The sequence below is a fragment of the Betta splendens genome, chromosome 8, assembly GCF_900634795.4.
Source record: "Betta splendens chromosome 8, fBetSpl5.4, whole genome shotgun sequence".
NCBI lineage: Eukaryota > Metazoa > Chordata > Actinopteri > Anabantiformes > Osphronemidae > Betta > Betta splendens.
The window spans coordinates 13,163,536-13,185,888 of NC_040888.2; the positions used below are offsets into that span (position 1 = coordinate 13,163,536).

A 22,353-nucleotide genomic window follows, 5' to 3' on the forward strand; every position below is an offset into this window, starting at 1 on the left:
TGTTTAACTCTATGACATGACGCTAGGACTCAGATCTACTGTATGACCCAATATTGCTGCAACATGTTTGTTCTTCCACATTTTGTGTATGATTGAAACTGCACGAGTGACCACCGATTTATTTTACCACTTTTAATATCTGCATGAGACCAGTTAAACCAGTAAGATGCTTTAATGTTGCCAAAACGTGATTTTTAGAGCCAAAAGCTACAGTAATATCTGTTTACTGAAAGCTTCCCTTATTTTAAGTTTATGGAGCTCTGCTGGGTTTTATTAACAGATTTAATGAGCATCCAGTACATCTTCACTTTCTACACCTGTTTGAGGCCAGTTAAACCAGTTGTACCTGCTTGGTGCCTGCTTGTACCTGTCTGATGCCAGTATAACCAGTAAGATGCAGTGTTCACATTTGAAAAAGTAATTCATGCCAATATCTTTCTGGTTTCAGACTGGTAAAAGAAGTGATCAGATGGACTGGATGTTAACTAAAACTTTAGTTTGATCCAGTAGAACACATTTAGGGTTAAAATGAGACAGATATAAGTATCTCATCAAAACAGAGAGGCTTGAATCACTTTTTGGCAACGTGAACACAGCATCTTACTGGTTCTACTAGCCTCAGACAGGTACAAGCTCTGGGGTGCTGAATGTAAAAGGAGCACCTATAACTAGTTTTCTCAAATTTAACTAAATTACACATGTTTTCACGAACTCAAAACACCTTAAACAGTGCGCGCAAAACCCGCCTACATCGGACCTGGAAACTTTTGTTTTTAGCGTGGACGTAACTTCGGCTAGCTAGTATAGTTAGCTAACTAATTCTCCACCGGCGTCACAGAAATATTCTATTCAAACCTAGTTAAATCCCCATTAATGGTGTTTTACGACAGAACAACAGCAGTGTAAAGCGGAGCCTCAGCTCGCACACCTGCCGTTACAGCCTGTTCAATCTCCGCTAACGGGAGGGAGTCGGAGCTGACGACCATGATGGCTTCGACTTCAGGTTTCCACCGATCCAGAGTCAGATGTGGGCGGAGCTATGCTACTGTTTGAGGTGTTTGAGGCCGCGTCACTGATCCGGGATCAGCATTACGAGCGCTGTTTGAGGGTAGGGTGGACTTGCACATTTATAAATATTCAGTGTTACACTCTGCAATCACTTACTGTAACATTTACAATTAACATTTAAAAAAATTTTTCCACTCATTTCCCAACACAGGCAATTAGTCAGACAGTGTCTCGCTTTGGTCACTGAAGCCTTTATTTCGTTTTGTAAGTAACAAAATGTTTGCGTCTTCAAAAGGTCCCTCCTAACTCAAAGTATCGTTGGACGTGTGTGCCTCCACATGTGTGTTGTATAGCAGTTGCTAACATCTTTAAAAGAAAGCCCTGAGGTTTGATCCCCTACATGTACCTCACCTCTGTGTGTTTAGTTTATATTGTCTTCTATTTGGTATTCGAACACAAATGTAAATGCTCCAATTTGATGTTAATAAATCATGTAATGTGGATGGATGCAATGCTGGCGTGACCACAGTTTACAATCCAAGAGATCGCTCATGAGGTTTGTGTGTTTGCTCAGACACATGAAAAATTAGGGAACATTGACTGCAATTCAGTCTACTACTATAAGATGATTTCATTTTCTCTATAAAGTTCAAATCTATGCCAGTTGATATTTATGCTAATTAGAATTTAACTGTAAAACAAATGTATGTAATTCAAGGATACATAAGTTCTACAGTGAGTAAATCTGTCTTATTAAGCACCTGCTTTTATGATAATCCATCCCTCCATCCATTTTCTGCCACTTATTCCCGTGGGGGCTCGCAGGGGTGCTGGAGCCTATTCCAGCTACAGTTGTTAGGGGCGAGAGGCAGGGTACACCCTGAACAGATCACCAGTCCATCGCAGGGCCACACAGAGAGACAAACAACCTTTCACACACAAACACTCACTCCTACAGTATGGGCAATGTAGAGTAGCCAGTTAACCTAAGCGCATGTTTCTGGACTGTGAGAGGAAGCCAGAGAACCCGAAGAGAACCCATGCAAACACGGGGAGAACATGCAAACTCCACACAGAAAGGCACTTGCGCAGTGCGCCCTTCTTGCTGTGAGGCAACAGTGCCAGCATCTGCACCACCGTGCTGCTCGCCTCTTACAATAATGTTAAGATAATTATGAATAGATTGAGATCATTAAGATTATGGCATAAAGCTGAATATACATGTTGGATTTGCAGCATTTGGGAAAGTCCAGATCTCATTTACACTCGTTACCGTTGCCATGTTTGCAGACACAAAATAAGAACATATCACAGGACAGCTGTCAAATAAGGCTTTAGAATATTAACTGCTGCTAAAATGATCAGCTTGAGTTTGTCAGAATTTAGAAATGACTGACATATATATATATATATATATATATATTATATATATATATATATATATATATATATATATATATATATATCTATATATATATATATATATATATATATATATATATATATATATAATGTCTCTTTAGTATTTAGGAAGTGAAACAGCTGCAGCATGTGCAGATAAATTGGTGGTTAAGGGCATAACATCATTTAAATCATCATATGCACAACTTGAGGAATGAGCCTGTATGATAGGGTTGAGGTTTCTACTGCGTGCTGGTCGTGGTACTGAGTGTATGAGTGTGAGTGTGTGTGTGATTGTGTTTGTGATTTTGTGTCCAAAACTCTTTTGCAGAACTGCTGAGTAGTATTTGAGACAGTACTGCTGATGAAGCACTTAAAGATGGGGAAAGATATATTGGTAAACATACAGAAAAGGATGAGGAAGCTGTGTGAAGTTAAACAGAGTGAAAAGGACTCAACTGACAACGGTGTTGATTTCTGGTAAAAATAAAAGTATCAACAGAGCAAAGCTGTAAACTAGGTCTTGAGCAAACAGAACAACTTTCATAAGTTAACAGTAAGTTAATAGATTCCGTCTAGTCTTGATACTTGCAGGTAACATGTGAGGTTCTCATGTTTTGCTTTAAAGAATCCATCCATCTTGAGCTCCATGCTGTCAACTCTGCTTCCCCTTTTGCTGGACAGGAGAGGCGCATGAAGCCTTATTTTGAAAATAAACCTTTGACGGAAGTAGACGTTTCCTACTTACAGCTACTGATATTTTGAACAGTGGCGGTGGTTCCCTGAAGACCAGACCGCAGACGACTGCAGAGAGCAGAGGCGCGCTGCTCCGTCATTGCTCAAGGCGCTAACCGAGCGGACAGAACAGCGCTCAACTCAAACCGGAACTTTAATTTGTGAATGCGAACGGTAGTGCGCTCATAGATATGCTGCGCCGTGAGGAGCGGACCGACTTAGAATAAACCTGAGCCAAGTCTAACTGTACTCCAGAAAAGAGGAACGGTAAGATAAGGAATGTTTTAGGTAACGTTTAAATAACGGAATAATGATTTTTAATGCTCGTATTGCTTTATTTAGCGCTGCACTTAATAAAGTGAAGTAGCTGTGCGCTGTATTGCAGCTCGTAAGATGCTTTAGATCTCCTCCACTGCAGGATAACAATACATTTTGAGTTAAATGATTGCATTTTGCTGTTGTATTGTTTGTGCTTGAGTTGCATGGTTTTTCTGCCTTCGCTTTGGGGAAGTGGTTTGCTCACGAGGGGGAAAACGAGAATACAGATGTTTAATATTTGAGATCCGAGGCGGTCAGACACCAGGGTGTCAGGGGTCAGTCCTCCCCGATGACAGCGACCTCACGGCAGCTTTCAAGGCAGCTTTCTCTGCAGACACGTTACACATCCGTGCACCCTGTGGTTGGAGAAAATGTCTTATGTCAGCCTCGTTTTCAGAAGCACTTGTACTGTAAGTGTTGGCGTCGGAGACGAGCCAAGACAGACACGAGGTCCCGTGCTGCATGCAGCTGTGCAGCCACCGGACTGAAAACATCTGTCTGCTTGCTTTTGCTTGGTCACATTTCCCAATGAAATGCAGATGAAGCTTCACAAAGTAGATGGAACTCCATAAACCTACGTAGTCATACAGTGCAGTATTTTGAGTAATTGTGCTTACTGTTACTGTCTGAGCCCTGTGAGTTAGATACAGTAGGTGTAGTAGAAAAGAACTAAGATCAAGAAGAAGTTTCAAATACACATATTGACTTGAGCCTTTTTATTTCATATTTGTGTCTACGTCCACATATTGTGCTTTTTAATTCCCACAGTTTAAGTTGCCTTTTAAATTGAAATGAAATGTGACGTAAACTTTTGAATCATGGTTTGTTTAATATTCAAATGTTTCGGCTGAATTTGCCTCAGCGTGAAACAAGTAACCAGTATAAGTCAAATCAAGCAACCCCCCCCCCCCATCACTCAAACACAACATAACTTTTATTAAATTTGTTTTATTTCATGCCCTCTGCTTCTCACATTTACTGACTTTGTCTCTTACAAGAGATTTGGCTTTGCATTGTTACATTAGATAGGTAAGACAAGGTTTGGCCTCTGAGAAGCTGCTTAGTGCTTTTGGTTTTTCCTCTTCAATCCCCTCACGACCACTCAGATTAATCTCATGAGCCTTCTGAAGGTGCTGAACCTTAAAACATCTGTCCTAAACTACCTGTACATGCCGTTTCACCATCATGTTTCACCAGTGGCTGGCGATGCATTCACTGTCTCCATGTAGCATGTGTGTGGGAGAGCAGCAGGCAGAATGCTGCCAAACATACAGTATATTGATGTGGGGGGTTTCGAGTCGATGCCTCCTATTAAAGTAGCAGCTTTGTGAGGCTTTTAAGGCTTTACCCACTTCTCCTCTCTTTATGCTAGTGTGCACACAGCTTAATTGCAGGTGCAAATGCAAAACGACTAAACTCCTAGTTGTGACAGTGAAACTTAATGCAACACTGCAAGCAACACCTTACACAAACGCTGGCTGTTGATAAACACTTCCTCACAGATTGGTTTGAGAAAATACTTAATAAATGAATTTAATAAACTGTTATTAATTTCCATGTATAGTTCAGTTTTAATTAGACTACAGTTTAAAAATACTGGTGTTCCCAGAAGTTTGGTCATTTTCACACGCAAGTTAATCCATAATGAAGTTATCATTAGTTGCAGCATCAAGAAAAAATTGCATTCCTATATTTTTAAATTGACCATGTTCATTGTGAAATGCAAAAAAAATACTGATCCCAACATCTGAATATTTAATACTTTTGTTTGGGAAAATGAATCAGTAAGTGAGCCGCTAATGTATGTTTATAAAGCTAACTGATATGTAAATGATTACTGTTCGTAATATTGGCAAATAGAAACGATTCTGATTCTGATTCTGATTCTAATGACACAGGGACAAACGTTACAGCTGATCTCTTGTTTGCCTGAAAGCTAAAATGTTTCACCTACGTACGAAATGCTAGATGAAGAAATGTGTGATTTTGTTTTAAGGACTCTTGAACATACTCTTGAACATACTTACTATATAATAATATATATATATATATATTATATATATATATAATATATATATATATATATATATATATATATATATATATATATACTACTATATATATATGTGTGTGTGTGTGGTGTGTGTGTGTGTGTGTGTGTGTGTAATATGCATATATTAATAAATATATGTAAAAAAAACATATATTTATTTATGCATATATATACTATTACTCTTTACTGTATGACTTTTATTTAGAATGCTTTCAGTGTGTGTATGGTTTAACTTTCAAATCATCTGGAACGTTTTTCTTCTTTTTTCTACACTTGGTCAAAAACACTCATTAAACAGAAAAGCTGTAACTAAAGAGGTCTATGGCACGCAAACTCAGCTTGATGTACTAAAAGTGTCTATGATTTCCTCTATTTATTTTCCCATTTAGTGCAGTCAGCAGATGACACTGGAATGACAGGGAGGGGATTTCTTACGCTGTCTTGTTTTAACTCCTCTTAAAAAACATTAATTGTGATGCATATTAAACACAGCGTGTGACAGGAAGAAAATGAAAGAATATGAAGCTGCAAAGAGCGAGATAAAGCACATATGGTTTCCTTCACTTTGGTCACATGGATCTGGAATAATTGTGATACAATGAATGGATGAATAAACCCTTCATCTACTAAATGAAACTACTTTTATTTAGTTTCTACACTGTTTGGTGGAATTTCATGCAGCTCAACATATATTGCTTTAAAAATTGACTCTTGACCAAGAGCTGTTCATTTTGTTTTACACTAGATAATTACAGTACTTCTGGTCAACATTATTATTATATATCAGCCACCATGAAGTCTTTTTAAATACAGTAGCTTATTGTTTGTATGTTAATATCTTAGATCAATGTGCTGGTTAATTGTAAGAATGGTGAATTTATTAATTTTGGCCCAAAGGAAAAAGGAATATGTTACAGTCAAACATCCAAAGGTACTTGATTTGCTCGACACTTTCACGGTGGCGAGATCGTAGAGAAGGTAAAGTCTGTCTCTTCTCCGTCACTCACCACTTCCGTTGCCTGCTAACCACAAACTTACAGAGTGAAATTAATTCATTTCTGTGGTGCGAAGACAATCAAATATCAAGCACGATACAGCAACTGCACTCAAGGCCTCACGTTAACTGATTTAATTTACATTGTCTATAACAAGGTGTGAGCCTCTGCATTTCTATCCTGTTTGTGTATCTGTAGGTAAACCGCTTAAAACCAATAGAAACACAGGAAAACAGGGAAGTGGCTCGTTTGACTCTTCCCATTTTAGAAAGAGATTACAACAAAGTTTTCCAGTTCCTTTACTGTCCAGTAATATCTGAGTAGTGCATGAACACATAATGTCAATGCTAGATGCGTAATAGTGTGTGAGATGGTGTTAAAATGCTCTGACCTGCCTTAAATAGTATATTTTGACATTTCTATATTGTGTAATGAGGGGGAAAGCAGCGGGACACCAATGTTTATCAGTGTATACAACTGTGTTTAACTTTTAGCTCCCAGATATGAATTATGCGATATTTTCTTGTGACTTTATGAAGTTTGGAGTAAATCTTGTGACCCTCCCCTCACAGCTGGCACACAATATAATTCTTCTATCACTACGCACTTTGATAAGATTTATTCCCTTTTGCCTGGTAGAACCACTTTGGCCCCTCTGGTTGCCTGACTCGTTTTTCCTCGTCTTCTAAACATCCGCATCCATTCAGGATGGAAGCGAGAGGGAAGTATGATTTTACTTCAACAGCCGACGATGAGCTCAGCTTCAGAAAGGGAGATATACTTAAGGTCAGTGCATTAAAGTCTTTCTCAATGTGTCTGTGAATTGTCCTTTTGTTCCTGTTATGTACAACTTTCCTCTCTATTTGTCCTTCTGGTCAGATCATAAGCCGAGAAGATGACTGGTTTAAGGCGGAGATGAATGGACAGTCAGGATATGTGCCACAGAACTACATTGAAATGCAAATCCCAAAGTAAGAAACAGTATTAACTGTGTATCTGCATGTGGGTTTAACACTGAAGCTCATACAGTACATTACAGCCAGCAGAGTCTCATTATTCTATTTGCATGTGTGTAAATCAGCGGTTGCAGCATAGTGCGGGGAAATGCATATCATGTCTGTAGGTGCTGTTTTTGACCTGCGATCCAGAGCAACATGGCTTCTATTCTGTTTCCAGATGGTTTAAGGAGAATTCCACTCGCAGCGCTGCAGAAGATCACCTGAGACGAGGAAATGTGGGGGAATTTGTGATTCGAGGTTCCCAGAGTTCCCCTGGAGACTTCTCCATCTCTGTCAAGTGAGTTAAAGAGCGACTCAAAGATAGGTTCTCAACTGTCCTTGTTTGTTTCTGTTCTTCAGGTTGTTATTTCACTGTTCCACTGTTCCATTGTTGTTGTGTTCAGCTTGCAAAATCAGCCCGGCCTGGAAAAGCTTCAAACGAGCGTAAAACCAGGTCACAGAACAACAGAGGAGCTGACGCTCTTTTGCTCAGTGAGGCTGACACTAGTCTGGGAAATATTTTCCACAGTCACAAAAATGCTAAAGATACGAGGCAGAAGTACCGCGTCAGGAGAATGTGGGGTCCAAACGTGTTTGTTTGTGTGTTTCTTTGTTTATCCGCTCAGTCATCCACGTTGATGGGATTAGATGAAATCAGGGGCTTAAATTGGTCCAAACACTAAAAATCAAGACAGCTTAATTTGAGAGTTATTGAAATGGGGACAATGAAGTCTGCACATATTATAGAAATGATTTAAGCTTCTCGAAATTCCATGACATCAAGTATTTGTCACCAAGCCAACTTCCTCCTTTTTGTAAGCAATCAGTCAGAAAGTGGAATTAGTTCATGTTAATGTGTAACTAACCAGAGTGCTACTTATAAAACTGGGTGTCGACACAGACAAACAATCTGCTTTATTAATAATGAGATGATAAACCGGTTGCCAGAAACAGCTCGGCCTGAATGGACGGGCTTCAGCGATGTCTTCTAAGACAATGAACTGAATGTAGATTTGATTTACAGATGTTGTAGTTGTGCATAGTTTATAAAACTTATTTTGTGTCTCTGGTCTGATTATAATAGGAAACAATACAACTTCACGTTCATACCCAGCAGTATAAAAGCTAAATAAATCTCTCTAACCATATACTGTACAGTATCTGTTTCACTTCCCCAATGTGCTAAATTCTACAGTTTGATAAAGCTTTTAGTGGTAGCTGTGTTTTGTCTAAAAATGTGTACGGGAAATAAATGCAGTACTTTATTTTTCATGTAAGTTGTTAATCTCTGTCACTGGAAAACAACATAAAACCACTCAAAGATTTTCTGTCGATGCTGAGTCACTTAAAATTACCAGCCACTGCTCCGCGGGCTGGATTCGAGAATGGCTCTGACTGTTTCATGTAGTTTGTAGGTGGCCTTTTTTAAGTAGTTGCAGACAGAAGTATTTCAAAAAACATGAGATGAAAGATTTACTTTTCTAAAAGCATCAATGGTCTGTATATATATATATATATATATATATATATATATATATATATATATATATATATATATATATATATATATATATATATAGAGAGAGAGAGAGAGAGAGAGAGAGAGAGAGAGATAGATAGAGATAGAGAGAGATAGATAGATAGATAGATATAGATAGATAGATAGATAGATAGATAGATAGATAGATAGATAGATAGATAGATAGATAGATAGATAGATAGATAGATAGATAGATAGATAGATAGATAGATAGATAGATAGATAGATAGATAGATAGATAGATAGATAGATAGATATAGATATAGATATACAATTAGGGGTTGTGGTGTTGTGAACCTCTATGGTCAGCAGGGTAAAATTAAAATTGGGATGTAAGTTAGCATCATGACCAGCAGAGGACAATCCAGCTGAGGAAATGATCCAGAAGTAAACCCAGATAATCCATCCAGATAATTTGACCTATTTCTTTCTGGAGCTAAAATGGAGTTAAAATGTGCTGGTTGTGTGAGATGTTCTTAGTTTAGTTTTTATTCCAATGTGATCAAATCTGTTTAAAGTCCCAATTTGCACAGTTTTTTGTTTGATCCAGAGACTTTTTTTCCCCAGACATGACAATGACGTCCAGCACTTCAAAGTGATGAAGGACAGCACCTTCCAGTATTTCCTGTGGTCTGAGAAGTTCTCTTCACTCAACAAGCTGGTGGATTTCTATAAAACCACCTCCATCTCCAAGACTAGAGAGATTTACCTGGATGACGGCAGCCCGGACTGTAAGAGCCCCACCTCAGCCCAGTCGGTAAGAATCCCTCTTGATGTATGCCACTTTAATTTTCTATTTTTGCAAAATTGAAAATAAATTTGATTTTACAGATAATATTAAATTATGGCATATATTACATTATGTTAGCTTTAGTAGCGTGTTTTATTAAACCACAGAGGAAAAAATTTGTTACTGTCATTTATTTAATCATTTTCATTTAGTATTTCACACATATTAACTTACGGGCAACATGAGCCACTGACATGAAGTGTTTTTGGTGATTTTTTCTTAATATTTGACAAATTCATTCTTTAACGCAACAAATTTGCAAAGAGCCACGGGAAAAACACTTTTCACTTGCTAAAAAGAGGTGAAGTGGCCAACTACAGGCCACGACACCGCTGACTGATCAAGTGCTGGAAGAGGAAATGAAACTAAGAAAGCAACTAAGGACGTGGTCTTCCTCTCTCACATGTTGCTAATAAGTCAAAGAAATAAAAGAAGGTAATGACTCCGTCATGGCAGTTAGATTAGACATTATTTAGGTTTTATGTAAGTGTTTGAATAAATTACTCAAACTTTGTGAAATGCTGGTGTTTGAGATTGAAGGCTTAGACTTTTACGGCTTGACGTGAGAATTGGCGCTGAGTTCATGAGGCGTCAACATACAGTATTAGATGAAAATCTAAAAACGGCAGCCGCGTTTATCGCTGCACTGCGCTGTTGTTCCCAGTTCACCTGTTTTGATGTTGCAGAGTGCTGCTGTGTGCTTCCTGTCTGTTTCCTGTCTTCAGGTGAAGAGGGGAAGTTTGCCTGAACAGCGTAACGCAGCTGGAGCCAGCGCTGCTGCACCGCGCAGAGCTTCGGACCAGCCTCCAAGCCAGATGGTATTTACTGCCACCAACAGCAACTTCACATCCCACTGGTTTGACTGGAAATGTGCTAGGTTATTTTTTAAACACTGATATGACTGACTTACAGTAATATGCTAATTTAATTAATTAATTAATATCATCTCCTGGTTGTCACTGCTGTGCACCCTTTTATAATATATAATGCAGTATGTATACCTGTGCTTGGAAATTCCAGGCTAAGCGGCCGGGCCTGGAGGAGCGGGCTCACACTATAGGTCACACAGGAAGAAGCAGCCCCGTCAGCTCTGCATATCCTCCACGTCGCACATCTGAAACCTTACCTTTGCCACAGGTCTGTTCTTATCTAACTTTGTATTTTACAATCTCATCCCACAGATGTAAAAGAGTGAAAAGCTAAAACAGAGTGAATGGTTTATTGTAAAATATTTCAAAATAAAAATAAAAGTAAATAGTAGATATTCCCCTTCAATAAACGGGATGTCAGCTTGGGAGTTGGTGGACAGGTTAAGTGTGTGTGTGTGTGTGTGTGTGTGTGTGTGTGTGTGTGTGTGTGTGTGTGTGTGTGTGTGTGTGTGTGTGTGTGTGTGTGTGTGTGTGTGTGTGTGTGTGTGTGTGATGTAATCACTTAATACTTAGTGTACTAATAGTTGATATTAGTAAAGCTGTAACATAGACGTTTGTGCATGAACAATGCCACAGGGTGATGATAGGAGCCCAGCCACCACACGTAGTCAAATGAGCGCCCCTGGTCCCCCACCCCCTCAAAAGCGAAGCAGGGGCCCACCCCAGCAGCCTGACCATAACCCTTGGCATCACCTTGGGCCTGCAACACAAGGCTGGCAGTTGGTGGAGTAGCCCAGCTTGAATGTGAGTTTGAGGAACTGCAGTGCATTGAAAGTGGCACCAGGGTCCAGAGAGCCATGTTCCAGACGAGCTCTGCTACACATCCCTCTACCCCTCGCTGCCCCCCAGTCAGGAACCCCCCCCGGACACAGGGTGCCCAGATCTCCACCCTCAGGTCCGCCTCTGTTTACCAGGGCCAGACACATGCCAAGCCCCCAAATGGCCCAACTCCAGCACCTGAGTGCCAGTCCCACCAGCCACCACAACCCAACCTCAGGAGCACCATGCAGCTACCCCAGAATCAAACACTACCATCGTCCATGTGTCTAGAACACTGTGTGTTATCTAAATCAACTTCCCATTTAGAGATCAGGAGGCTCAGTGTACCATCAGTTGCTGAAATTCAAAGAAATTGTCACAAGTGATTTATATCAAGAACTAATTCTTCAAGAGGGGTGAAAGAATGTTATAGATGTGTTATCCCTGTGTTATGCAAACACAGGAAAATGTATTTCTTTTTTGTATTGAAGGATGTCTGGATTGTTCCAAATTGGTGTGTATTTGCAAAGAGTGAGCGAAAGTACAGTAATTTTAAGAAAATCCTACCAGGCTATCAGTTATACTTATAACTATGTAGCAACTATGGTGTTTGATGTTTGAAGTTAGGTACGGTATTCTCAGCGTTTGGATATTTGAAGCGTTTTTACAGTAAGCTGATTGGAGATGGCTTGTTTCTTCATTAACAAATCGAGATGGATGAGTCCAAAGCCTTAAACCACACCTGGCCTGGCTGATTTGGAGTCAAAGAACATTTAGTTAAGTCTAGTCAGGACCATCATATTTATAGTGGCAATTTTTCCCATTAGTGAAATGGGTAGAAACTGCATCTTTTGAGGCTGGCTTCTACAGTATTTATTTTAATAATAGATTATATTTTATTTCAATAAGGTTTGACAGCCTAGAGGATAATTCGATGCCTAAGTATCTGATGTTGCCTGAGTGTGGTAAAAGGAATGTTATTCACCATAAAGTCGTAACACTTTAGTTTTTGTCCAGCTGATAGAATATTCTGAAAGTGCTGAGAATTCATCTACTGTATGAGGCTGATAGTTGTAGGGAGAGACATCTGTGGCTGCAGGATAATAATACATCATCAGCATATAAACTTATTTTGTGCTTCCACCACAATAAGGTGGCGGTATATTTAGAGTTTACGGTATCTTTCTGTTAATATTATTTACAGTATATAATAATATTAATAGATATTCAAAAATCAAAGTAATGTTCTAAATGTTCTGTTTTTACACTATGTCCCTTAGTATGTTCATATTGTCTTTGGTTCTTTCCTTTCACAGTACTTTGACTTTACAGTCGTAGTGGATTGATAATTAGAGCAAGCTACAATAGAGTGAGAAGATCGAGTATAAATGGATGGAATAAATTCATTTTTTCATTTAGTACGTCACACGAAAGAAGGCTTTTTTTAAATCCTAGACTCCACTCTCAGCTTTAATGACTGATTTGGTTCCTCTATATCGTCCCACAGAAGTCATTGCAGGTGAAGGCACTGTACAACTTCGTCGCAGAGGAGGACGATGAGCTCGGTTTTTGTGCCGGGGACGTCATCGAAGTGCTGGATCGCTCTGACGCGTCGTGGTGGAAAGGCAGGCTGCGTGGGAAAAGCGGGCTGTTTCCTGCCAATTACACGATACAGCTGTGAGTGAGGAAACGCCCCAGACGATGCGCTCACGAGGTCCGTCCACATTCAGACTCAGTCTCTCTGCAAGTGCAGCAGCTCAGAATACGTGTTTCTGAACATAAAACACTGAGCAGCTGGTGAATTGTCTGATCTCTGTACGTCACGAACACAGGACTGTGAGTCGAATAGGTTTTTTTCTGATTATATTCAGCATACTGTTTATACTGTATGACAGAACATCAGGTACATGTTTGACTGGCACAGCTCCAGCTGCAGCTCTCGTGAGGGATGTTCCAACATTTGACTCATCAGCAGGTATTTATTTGCAAAGACTGATAAATCGACTACGATCTTGCTGCTTTGTGTAGTCACATTTTATTTTTCACAACATATTTCACGAGATAAAAAAGCTGTCAAAGTCTTACTGCATCATATACTGTACAGTATATCCTCTATAAACTTATTTTGTCACAGAATTTATGCTACATAGCACTTGAGAACCACATTCGCAGTCTTTATAGTGAACCTCTTTTCCTTAGCTGCAAGTTGGCAGCTGAAGTCGGATGTAACCAGAGTCCATCTAATTAAGAATGTGCTGTCATCTGAAGTTGAGTGTTTGTAGGCTCACTAATGCCAGAAATACATTTGCTGACAAGATTTTCAAACCAGTTGATGAAGCAGGTTTTGATTTTAATTTTCATTTCACCCACATGCTAATAAAACAAAATTGTTTCAATGTCACTTGATGTCACTTGAGACTTAAAATATGAGTTGCTGTGTTTCCCGTTATCTCATGTTGAGCAACAGGAAATCAAGGGTTTAAAGACAAATGTAGCCATACGAGTATTGCCGAGTGTTTCACAAAGTGCCTTTCATTCATACAGTACACACAGGTACGGTAGCTGGCAGAGCTGACTTTTCTTGTGCCTTGGTTTCAGTTACGTACATTAACGTGAAGATAATATCGTAACTAATAAATTATATACTGTACATACATGAGTCTGTATTTGTTAACTGTTTCGCTGTCAGATCAGGTAACTTTTCTGTGCCTCGAGTGGATTCTAGGTAACAAAAAGGTCTGGGAACCACAGTCTTTAAAAGTATTTACGTATTATTAAGTATTTATATTTAAGCTACATGAATAGCGTGTGCCATGAAGTAGATTGGTCAAATGTACCATGTTTGCTTTAAATGTGTTTACAGTTTATTTAAGTAGTATCACTTTTATTACACAAATGTTCATACAGTGTGTTTTTCTTCAGATATATGCTCCACTTACACCTACAGGTAATTTCAAAACAGGTTTTCAGTACATGTGGATTATATCATGCTGGAGGGTTATCAACGGGAAATGGGTCGAATCCCAGAGCAGAGTAAGTCCCGCCCACTGACTCTACCTGCGCGACACCTGAGCACCTGCTGTACCTGTCGGCACAGGCAGCGCGGCGCCGCAGACGCAGCAGCGACCGTAGGGGAACCGGAACGTGCGATGGCGGAGTCTCAGCTGCTGTGCATGGACGACGAGCACGTCAACGAGAAGATCCCGGAGTCCAGACCCGAGTTCTACTACAGCGAGGAGCAGCGGGCGGCTCTGGAGCAGCTGCTGAGGAACGGAGACGGCGCCTACAAGACGCGCCTCAAAGTCGACAACGTCAAGGACTTTCTCTCCGCCAGGGAGGTGAAATGCATCCGCAAAACCTTTCAAGACTACGACACGGACAGCGACTCAGAGTCCGGCGAGCACGAGAAGTCCAAGGAGTCCTCCAGCGCCGACTCCGGGGTCCACTCCACCTACTGGCCCCAGATGTCCGACACCGAGGTCCCGTCCCTGGACATCGGCTGGCCCGGCACCAGCGGCGTGTACAAGGGGGTGACCCGGGTGTCCGTGTACAGCCACCCACCCAAGGAGCCCGGTCCGCACATCAAGGAGGTGGTGAGGAGACTCATACAGGAGTCACGCAAGGTAACCTCAAGGCTGATGGCTGCGCAGTCACACAACACCTACTGTCTTGCCTGTTATTATAGTACTGGATTTCAGACACTCAATGAAGAGTTTAGAATTAAGCAAAAGAAAATTAAACCATAACCTAATAATATAATATAATAATAAAAACATTCCAAGACTCAACAATGCTCCTTGACATTGACCACAGCTGAATGAATTGTCCACATGATTGGCTACAGGTACAGGAATAGAATTCAGGGAACAATCACTGACTAAGCTTTAGTCTGAAGCAGGCTGCCTTTTCACACATGTATTTATTAGGCTAAATTTATTTACAAACAGTACATGTGTCATAAACAGTGAAGTCAATTAATTAATAATTATCTACATTTGTCTTAGTGTTGCATCGCCACTTTATGTCATCTTGTGTTTATGGTGTTTAGAGAAACATTTTTATTCACGCAATAATATGTAATTCAACTTCTTGATATGTCTTGATATGGATTTACTGTAAACGAGACAAGTTTCCTCAAACTCACTTTAATCCAATTATTTTTAGAGGACGTGAAAGCAAAAATAAAAGTGACAGTTAGGACCTGTAATCATCGTAATCATCCATAATATAAGCAATGACGGAGCTTTACTAATGCAGTCATTGTTTAGTCTTAACATAATCCAGTAAAATGTGATTCATAAAGAAAACAAGCAGTAGCAGTTAGCAAAGGGTTAACCAGCAGTGGTGATAATAAAATCGACATAGACGGGAGAGTCGTGTACAGGTTTTAACAAGCTGAGTCATACGTGGTGGCAGATGGAGCAGATTGAGCAGCTGCACATCCGAACATGCAGCACAAAGATAAAGACTAAGACTCTTCCCCAAATGCGCTGACTCGGTTTAGACTTAATTTCCTCAGCAGTGTGTGACTCGTAGCCGAGCTGATCCAAACATTAATTTATAAGATCACAGAAATAAAAGTTAATGGCAATTTCCTTTCTACTGCATGGCTTAGTCCACAATCTAAGTTGAAACATCTGTGCTTAGCCTAATTATGTCCCCTTGAGGTGAAATATTCATCTATCGTGCAGCCTGCCAAGTACCTGTCTCTATATCAGTACCCTGAAGTTTCAAGCAGTGCTTGTGCATCTTCAAAAAGGCAAGAACACCCTCACACGCACCTTCTGGAATCAGAAAATAGCTCTGAAGGAGATCCGTATCTCAAGCCAGGAGCCCAGAGCCCCGACGTGTACAGTACTTCACGTTGAAATGAGCTGTGGATTAGGAGGTGAGCCAGGTGATCGCTGCATGATAGGACAGGAATAATTATGTTTCTGATTAAACAGCATTCAAGAGCATAACGTTGTTATTAAAGCATGATTTAAATCTCATGGCAGTTTTATATGAGCAGCTTCGGTGGAGCATGGGGAGTGCTCGCTAAACATTTATCACCTTGAGCTGATATGAAGCTGTGAGTTTTTTTTCCTATGTGGTATATAGTTGGTGTGCAGGGTGGACCTGAACACTAAACCTCAAAATAAACCACTGTCTCTATACGTATTGTTTAGGATTCACAACATGTTTCACCTCTTCCAATTTTCTAAACACAACTGTGAGGTGAGGTTAGTAAGTGATCGTCAGTGGGTAGATGTTGGTTGACCAAAATTTGAAGAAGAAATAATATCTACATCCATTTAACCAAAAGAAGCTCAATATAGGTATAAATACAGTATATTAACCATTATGATGAGAGTGCGTTGACAGATGCTCCATTACAATACACGCCTGGTTTGTTTTTAATAACATGTCATTATTGTACAAAACTGCTGGTGTGCTCGAAGCCCGAAGCACAACGTGATCAGCAAAAGGCTGTGGCACCGAGCACCAACACGTAGACAAGCATAAGCATACGCTTCAATTGACATAATTAGCCTGAGCTAAACTTCTAATTAGAATACACCGATTCTAGCTGTGGCCTGATCCCCGCTGTGTCGCCAGGTGATCCTTCCCTTGTTTCACTTCCTGTTATGCAAGTCACAAACTTAACCTGCACTAATTCAAGTGCATGTTAACCATAACGGTTGTTGGATTGTGTCCAAAGTGTCTTTTGTGACACTGGATAAACAGGATCTGGGTAAGCTCAGTTGTTTGTGCCCGGGTGAACGGCGTGCAGATGTTTTGTATCTCGTATAAATATGGAGGAAATGCGCTGTTTCCTGTTTGTTTCCCAGGTGGTGGCCATCGTCATGGACCTCCTGACCGACCTGCAGATCCTCCAGGACCTGCTGGATGCCTCGTCACGGCGCGGCGTGGCTGTTTACGCGGTGCTGGAGGCCAGGGGAGTGCCCCACTTCCTGGACATGTGCACTCGGCTGCAGATCACTGCAGTGCATCTGCGGGTGAGAACTGAGTTCTGCAAACATTGGAAAGCACGGCGGAGTGCTATTAGAGGGAGGAGGCGCTTGTTCAAACAGCACAGGAGCCCGTGAAGTTTGAAGACATCCTGTCAAATGGGGTAGAGATGCGTTTGGCAGGGCTAACACTACATGACAACTCCAAACATTGACGTTAATAAACCTGTGACTCACAAGTGGTACAAATAGAAGCCGTGCCTTATCAGGAAGTGGGACAAATCTACAGTAAGTTACTGTGAATCTGCTGAAGGGTTCAAAATTACAAAAACGTACTTACCCTGGAACTCATTCCGAGAGTTTCAGGTTTATTTGACAGTATTTTCAGATCCGCTTTTTTGCCCCCAAAGATGAAAATGTAAAAGAAAGTGCATAAAAGAGCATTTAATAAACCAAACACCACCCTTAACTTTAAGTAGTGTGTTCAGTGCAGGGTATTCATTTCTTAAAAGCCTTTTTCTTTCTGATCAGGTGTGATTTCTTACTGGAACCCAACATATAAGTGGGTCACTAATTCACAGTGTTATCTGTGTGATGATCAGCTCTAAAAATGATCCATTCAGCTTATTCATGTGACACCTATTCATCAGAAGTCATCCTGAGGCACCCGTAATGGAATATTACGACTTTACAGCTGTATTGAGTTACACAGAAGGCCCAAAAAGGTCCCACTTGAGCAGCACCGGGCTCGGAGCGGGCCTCCGTCCGCCTGGGCCCGTTGGGGTGAGGGGATAGAGGAGAGCGGTTTCCTGCGGCGAGCTGTCATCCACACAATAGCCGACCTTATGGAGCTGCACACAGAGCTCACAGCTGCAGGTGAACAGGAGCGCTGGAGAGCCGGGCTGCAGTGGTGTCAGCTGATAAGGCTGTGAAAGGCCTTTTCAGAGCGCCTGGCTCTGTTACTCTTACTTCTTACAAATGAGCATTCATAGAACCTGAGAGCAGGACCAAAGGGGCTGTAACTCGATGCTGGGTGTTCAGAGGCGCCCCTCCTCCCCACAGTGTGTTTGCTTACATCGCTCTCTTCGTTCCTTGTCCCCCCACTTTTCCTAAATTTAAGTAAACATCTGACTCACAGGTTCGTGTTTTGTCCTGTTATTCCCGGGAAAATTGCTTTGCTTAGCGAGGTGTTCGGTTCGACGTGGCATCTCAGGTCATGGTCGACTGAGCCGTCTCAGGGTCTCAGGTGTGTGTTTCCTTGTCGTTGCAGAACCTCCGCGTGCGCATGGTTAGAGGCGCAGGGCTGGCGCTGTCCTTTGGAAAGCTGCCCGGCTCCTTGAGCTCCAAGTACATGCTGGTGGACGGAGAGAGGGTCATGTTCGGGTCTTACAGGTGAGCATTCATCCCGCTCCTCACCTGGCTGTAATGGTTTCGCTGTGCCTAGCTTTAAATCACACACAACAGGCTTGAAAACACAACAGGCTGCTAAACAGTACAAAGTCTGTTTGCTCAGTGCTAATTTCCCTGTAATGACTCAGTGGGTTATACCTGTTGAGTGACTGCAGTGTCTGTTTATAGCTCTACTGTAATTGATTCACTGTAGCACATCAGGCTGTTGTTGTAGGTCAACCTGACAGCGTGATCACGGATTGAAACCTATGGAAGAACATTATGCTTAACAATCGCTTCAAAAAAAACCCCACAGCACTTGTGTTTGTTTATGCGCTTTTATGTATTGGTTGGAGCTTTTTAGATCTTTTATCGTTACAAATGTCTCCCTGGTTTGTTTATAAGCAGCTGTTTACACAATCAGCGCTCAAGGTGATTCTGTGCTCAACACCAGTTATTCATAGTCACAGAAATTGTTGGAAAACAAGTGGCTTGTTCTGTAAAGGTTTGGTGAAGGAGGTTTCAGAAGCTGTTTGAGCACCGGAGGAGCTACTGTAGATAAGCTACTGCACACAACAGATGACTGAACAAACGTTTCTACACGTCATCTGTTTTACTTGTAAGTGACTCATGCTTGTCTGTAATACAGGTGTCTTTAAACATTAGAGTGAATCCATTATGAAAACATCCGTGACCCACTAAGATCCACCCTGGAGTGACTGGTGGCTGACTGGTGCCCAGTCAAACGGGAGCAGTGAGGGTTTTAACTCATGTGATGCCTCGCTTCCAGTTTTCATCCGTTTCTCTCGTCCCCAGCTTCACCTGGAGCTCGTCTCGGATGGACAGGAACACGATCACGGTGATGTCGGGGCAAATCGTGGATTTCTTCGACAGCGACTTCAGGGAGCTGTACGCCGTGTCTGAACAGGTGGACCTCTACAAGGAGTTCAGCATCACCAAACCGCCGATCTCCAGCCCCGTCAAGAAGCCGAAGGTGGAGCCGGTTCGACCTCTGGCCGTCTCCACGTCGCGCTTTCAAGTGTCAGTCGGGGACTCGAAACAGATCGACCTGAAGGTCCCTGCTCATAAGTACCACAATCCTAAGTACTCGCTAGTGTTTGGAAACAATGTGGGCCTCACACGTTCCTTACAAGACCTCTCAAGTCCAAGCGACTCACTGATTGGTGGAATGAGCCAGAAAGGCTTCCTGGAAAACGGCTTCTCTAACGTCAAAAGTAGCAGCAAGGAAAAGGTGGGAAGAGCCTCCCCTGGCTCACACATGGAGGAGGAGGCGGAGGATGGAAAGGAAGCATTTAAGAAGACTCACTCACCTGGTGTGAAGAAGCAGCGCAGCTCCTTTAGGCACTTCTTAAAAGGCAGGGCAGCCAATCAGAGCACAGAGACTATAGAAGAAGGCACGGCCTCTCCTCAGAGCACCTCCCCCACCTGTAGAGTGTCAGAGACAAACGGCTCGGCAGGAAACGAGCTGGATGACTCATCCGAGATCACCGACAAACCAGGGCCGCTGAAATCCAAAACCAAAAAGGCCTCGAAACACATTCAGAGAAGCGTGTCTCTGCAGACCATCAATACAGGAGACGAAGACGGTATGAGCTCAAATGTCACTGTGCAAAATGTTCAATCCCAAAGCTTTTCACAGTAAAGTCGTTTTTTGTCCACAGGCCAAAAAATGTTAATGCAGCTTTAACCAATATTAAATTATTTCCCCCGTTTTTACTTTGTATTAATTTACTGCATGTACATATGCCCACAGGTTTAATGCCTTTTGTTTCCACAGGTTTCAAAAGTCGCCGCCGGCATCAGAAGAAGAACTGCATCCAGTCCTGAAATCAAAACCAGGAAGACGATCTGCCACAAAAGTCAGAAGCACCTGGATGATGAGGATCATGTGCTTGTACGGCTCAGTCACAGGATCGCCTCGCTTTAACCAGGTGACACTAGGACGGAGGGAAGGCAGTGGCTGCTCCGCTGCAGCCGGGGTGAAAGTCCGCAGCTGTGCCCTCGTGGGAGCCTCTAAACAGCTGTTAGAGTTCAGCTAAGCACGGGGGCGACCTTTCAGCCAAAGGCAGATCCGATCGCCGTCAGTTTGTTGGGCTTTTGTATTAAATTATTCCACCGTTAAAGTGCCTTCGCTCTTGTATGTTTGAAAGTAAACACCCCAGAGTAGTCGTCGTGGGACGTCCCTGGTTTCTATGGAGACGGGAAAAGTGATCAGTTTGCAGAGGAGCCTTGACAACAGAGCGGGTGTTCATCAGAGTCTGCTGCTCTGCTGTAAATAATGCAGTTCTGTGGCGGCAGCAGCACTTTTCTCTTTGCACTTTTGGACTTTTTGTCCAGTTTAAACTGGGAATTATTAAAATGTGAATCCTTGAAATGAAAGGTTGATTTGATTTTTGTAGCAGAAATGAAATAAAGATGTGTTTTACAGCCGATTAAATGTCTATTAGAATTAGTTTACACACACGGAGCGGAAGATTCAAAAGGTGAACTCCTTAATTTTATAACTGCCATCATGTACAGAGGTACCTGCACAACCTTATAGTAGTATATAATAATAACCAAAATCACAGATGGAGAAAGTGTCTTCAGCAGTTTTTGGGTTAGTTCTATAAAGTCTGTTTTGTAAAGGTGAAAAAATCACATAATACTATTAAGCGTTGAAAAGGTGAGTAACGTTACACCTCACGGCCCAGAGAAAACGATGGCGGAACAATAGAGCTGCATTCTGTGGTATTCACTGTAACTTTCACCCACAGCCTGTAGAAACCCAGAGGATCATGTGCTGTGTCATCATCTTCTTGGTCAACGTTCCATCCTCTGTTTTCAGAGCAGAGGTTGCAGACACACCACCTGGTACGTTCTAAAGGCAGCCTTGTGTTTGTTGTGTGTCCGTTTTCCAGTAGATTGGAATTAACTTCCATGTTTGAGCATCAGACATCTCCTTCCTGTCTTTGTAGGGGATTTAATTGGACCAGTTTATGGAGTCCATTGTTTGATCAAATGGATTTTCATCTGCTGTACCCTGTATCTGTGTTGATGAAAACAGAGCTGTTTTGAGCCATCGCTCCTCCAAATAGTGTGAATTCATTGGATCCTATTCTGATGTTACTGTACAATGAAACTGAAGCTAAAAAATCCAGACTACAATGAACAAAAGCCAACTGACAAAATGTTGCTCCTGTGATCGAAGAACACCCTTTTCTTTCCTTCCTTTTTTAAAAAACTAAAATTTACTTTTAATGTCAGTCACTACAATTAATGTAAATACTGTATAATATATACTAAACAACAATTATTGTCCCCAGCAACTAATTTAAAAAAAAAATTACTTTTGTGTTAGTTTCAGCTTCTCTATGTCCAACTTTGACATCACAACATAATAAAATACAGTACAAGTAAAGACTAGAAAATAATATTGTTTGATGTATTTCCGACTAAAATTAGAAGCATGACATAAAAATGATGT

General features: G+C 41.4%; 2 protein-coding genes across 2 annotated transcripts; both read left to right on the top strand.

The window, feature by feature from the left end:
• The first annotated feature begins 3,181 nt into the window (after nucleotides 1-3,181).
• On the top strand, nucleotides 3,182-14,176 carry grap2a (GRB2 related adaptor protein 2a). Its single transcript, XM_029159543.3, has 8 exons — nucleotides 3,182-3,411; nucleotides 7,150-7,296; nucleotides 7,390-7,481; nucleotides 7,687-7,806; nucleotides 9,616-9,805; nucleotides 10,564-10,656; nucleotides 10,859-10,975; nucleotides 13,034-14,176. The coding sequence occupies exons 2-8, from the start codon at nucleotides 7,219-7,221 to the stop codon at nucleotides 13,205-13,207; spliced, it is 864 nt and encodes a 287-aa protein (XP_029015376.1). The 5' UTR covers nucleotides 3,182-3,411; nucleotides 7,150-7,218; the 3' UTR covers nucleotides 13,208-14,176.
• A 156-nt stretch (nucleotides 14,177-14,332) lies between these two features.
• fam83fa (family with sequence similarity 83 member Fa) lies at nucleotides 14,333-22,205 on the top strand. Its single transcript, XM_029159541.3, has 5 exons — nucleotides 14,333-15,149; nucleotides 17,358-17,525; nucleotides 18,748-18,869; nucleotides 19,683-20,473; nucleotides 20,665-22,205. The coding sequence occupies exons 1-5, from the start codon at nucleotides 14,514-14,516 to the stop codon at nucleotides 20,712-20,714; spliced, it is 1,767 nt and encodes a 588-aa protein (XP_029015374.1). The 5' UTR covers nucleotides 14,333-14,513; the 3' UTR covers nucleotides 20,715-22,205.
• Nucleotides 22,206-22,353: the final 148 nt, after the last annotated feature.

Excerpts from the sequence above, each read along its gene's own strand:
- grap2a (XM_029159543.3), top strand. The coding sequence starts at position 7,219 with ATGGAAGCGAGAGGGAAGTATGATTTTACTTCAACAGCCGACGATGAG. Across the intron at positions 7,297-7,389 it reads GAAAGGGAGATATACTTAAG|ATCATAAGCCGAGAAGATGA; the intron begins GTCAGTGCATTA and ends CCTTCTGGTCAG. Across the intron at positions 10,657-10,858 it reads ACCAGCCTCCAAGCCAGATG|GCTAAGCGGCCGGGCCTGGA; the intron begins GTATTTACTGCC and ends TGGAAATTCCAG.
- fam83fa (XM_029159541.3), top strand. The coding sequence starts at position 14,514 with ATGCTGGAGGGTTATCAACGGGAAATGGGTCGAATCCCAGAGCAGAGT. Across the intron at positions 15,150-17,357 it reads TCATACAGGAGTCACGCAAG|GTGGTGGCCATCGTCATGGA; the intron begins GTAACCTCAAGG and ends TTTGTTTCCCAG. Across the intron at positions 18,870-19,682 it reads GTCATGTTCGGGTCTTACAG|CTTCACCTGGAGCTCGTCTC; the intron begins GTGAGCATTCAT and ends TCTCGTCCCCAG.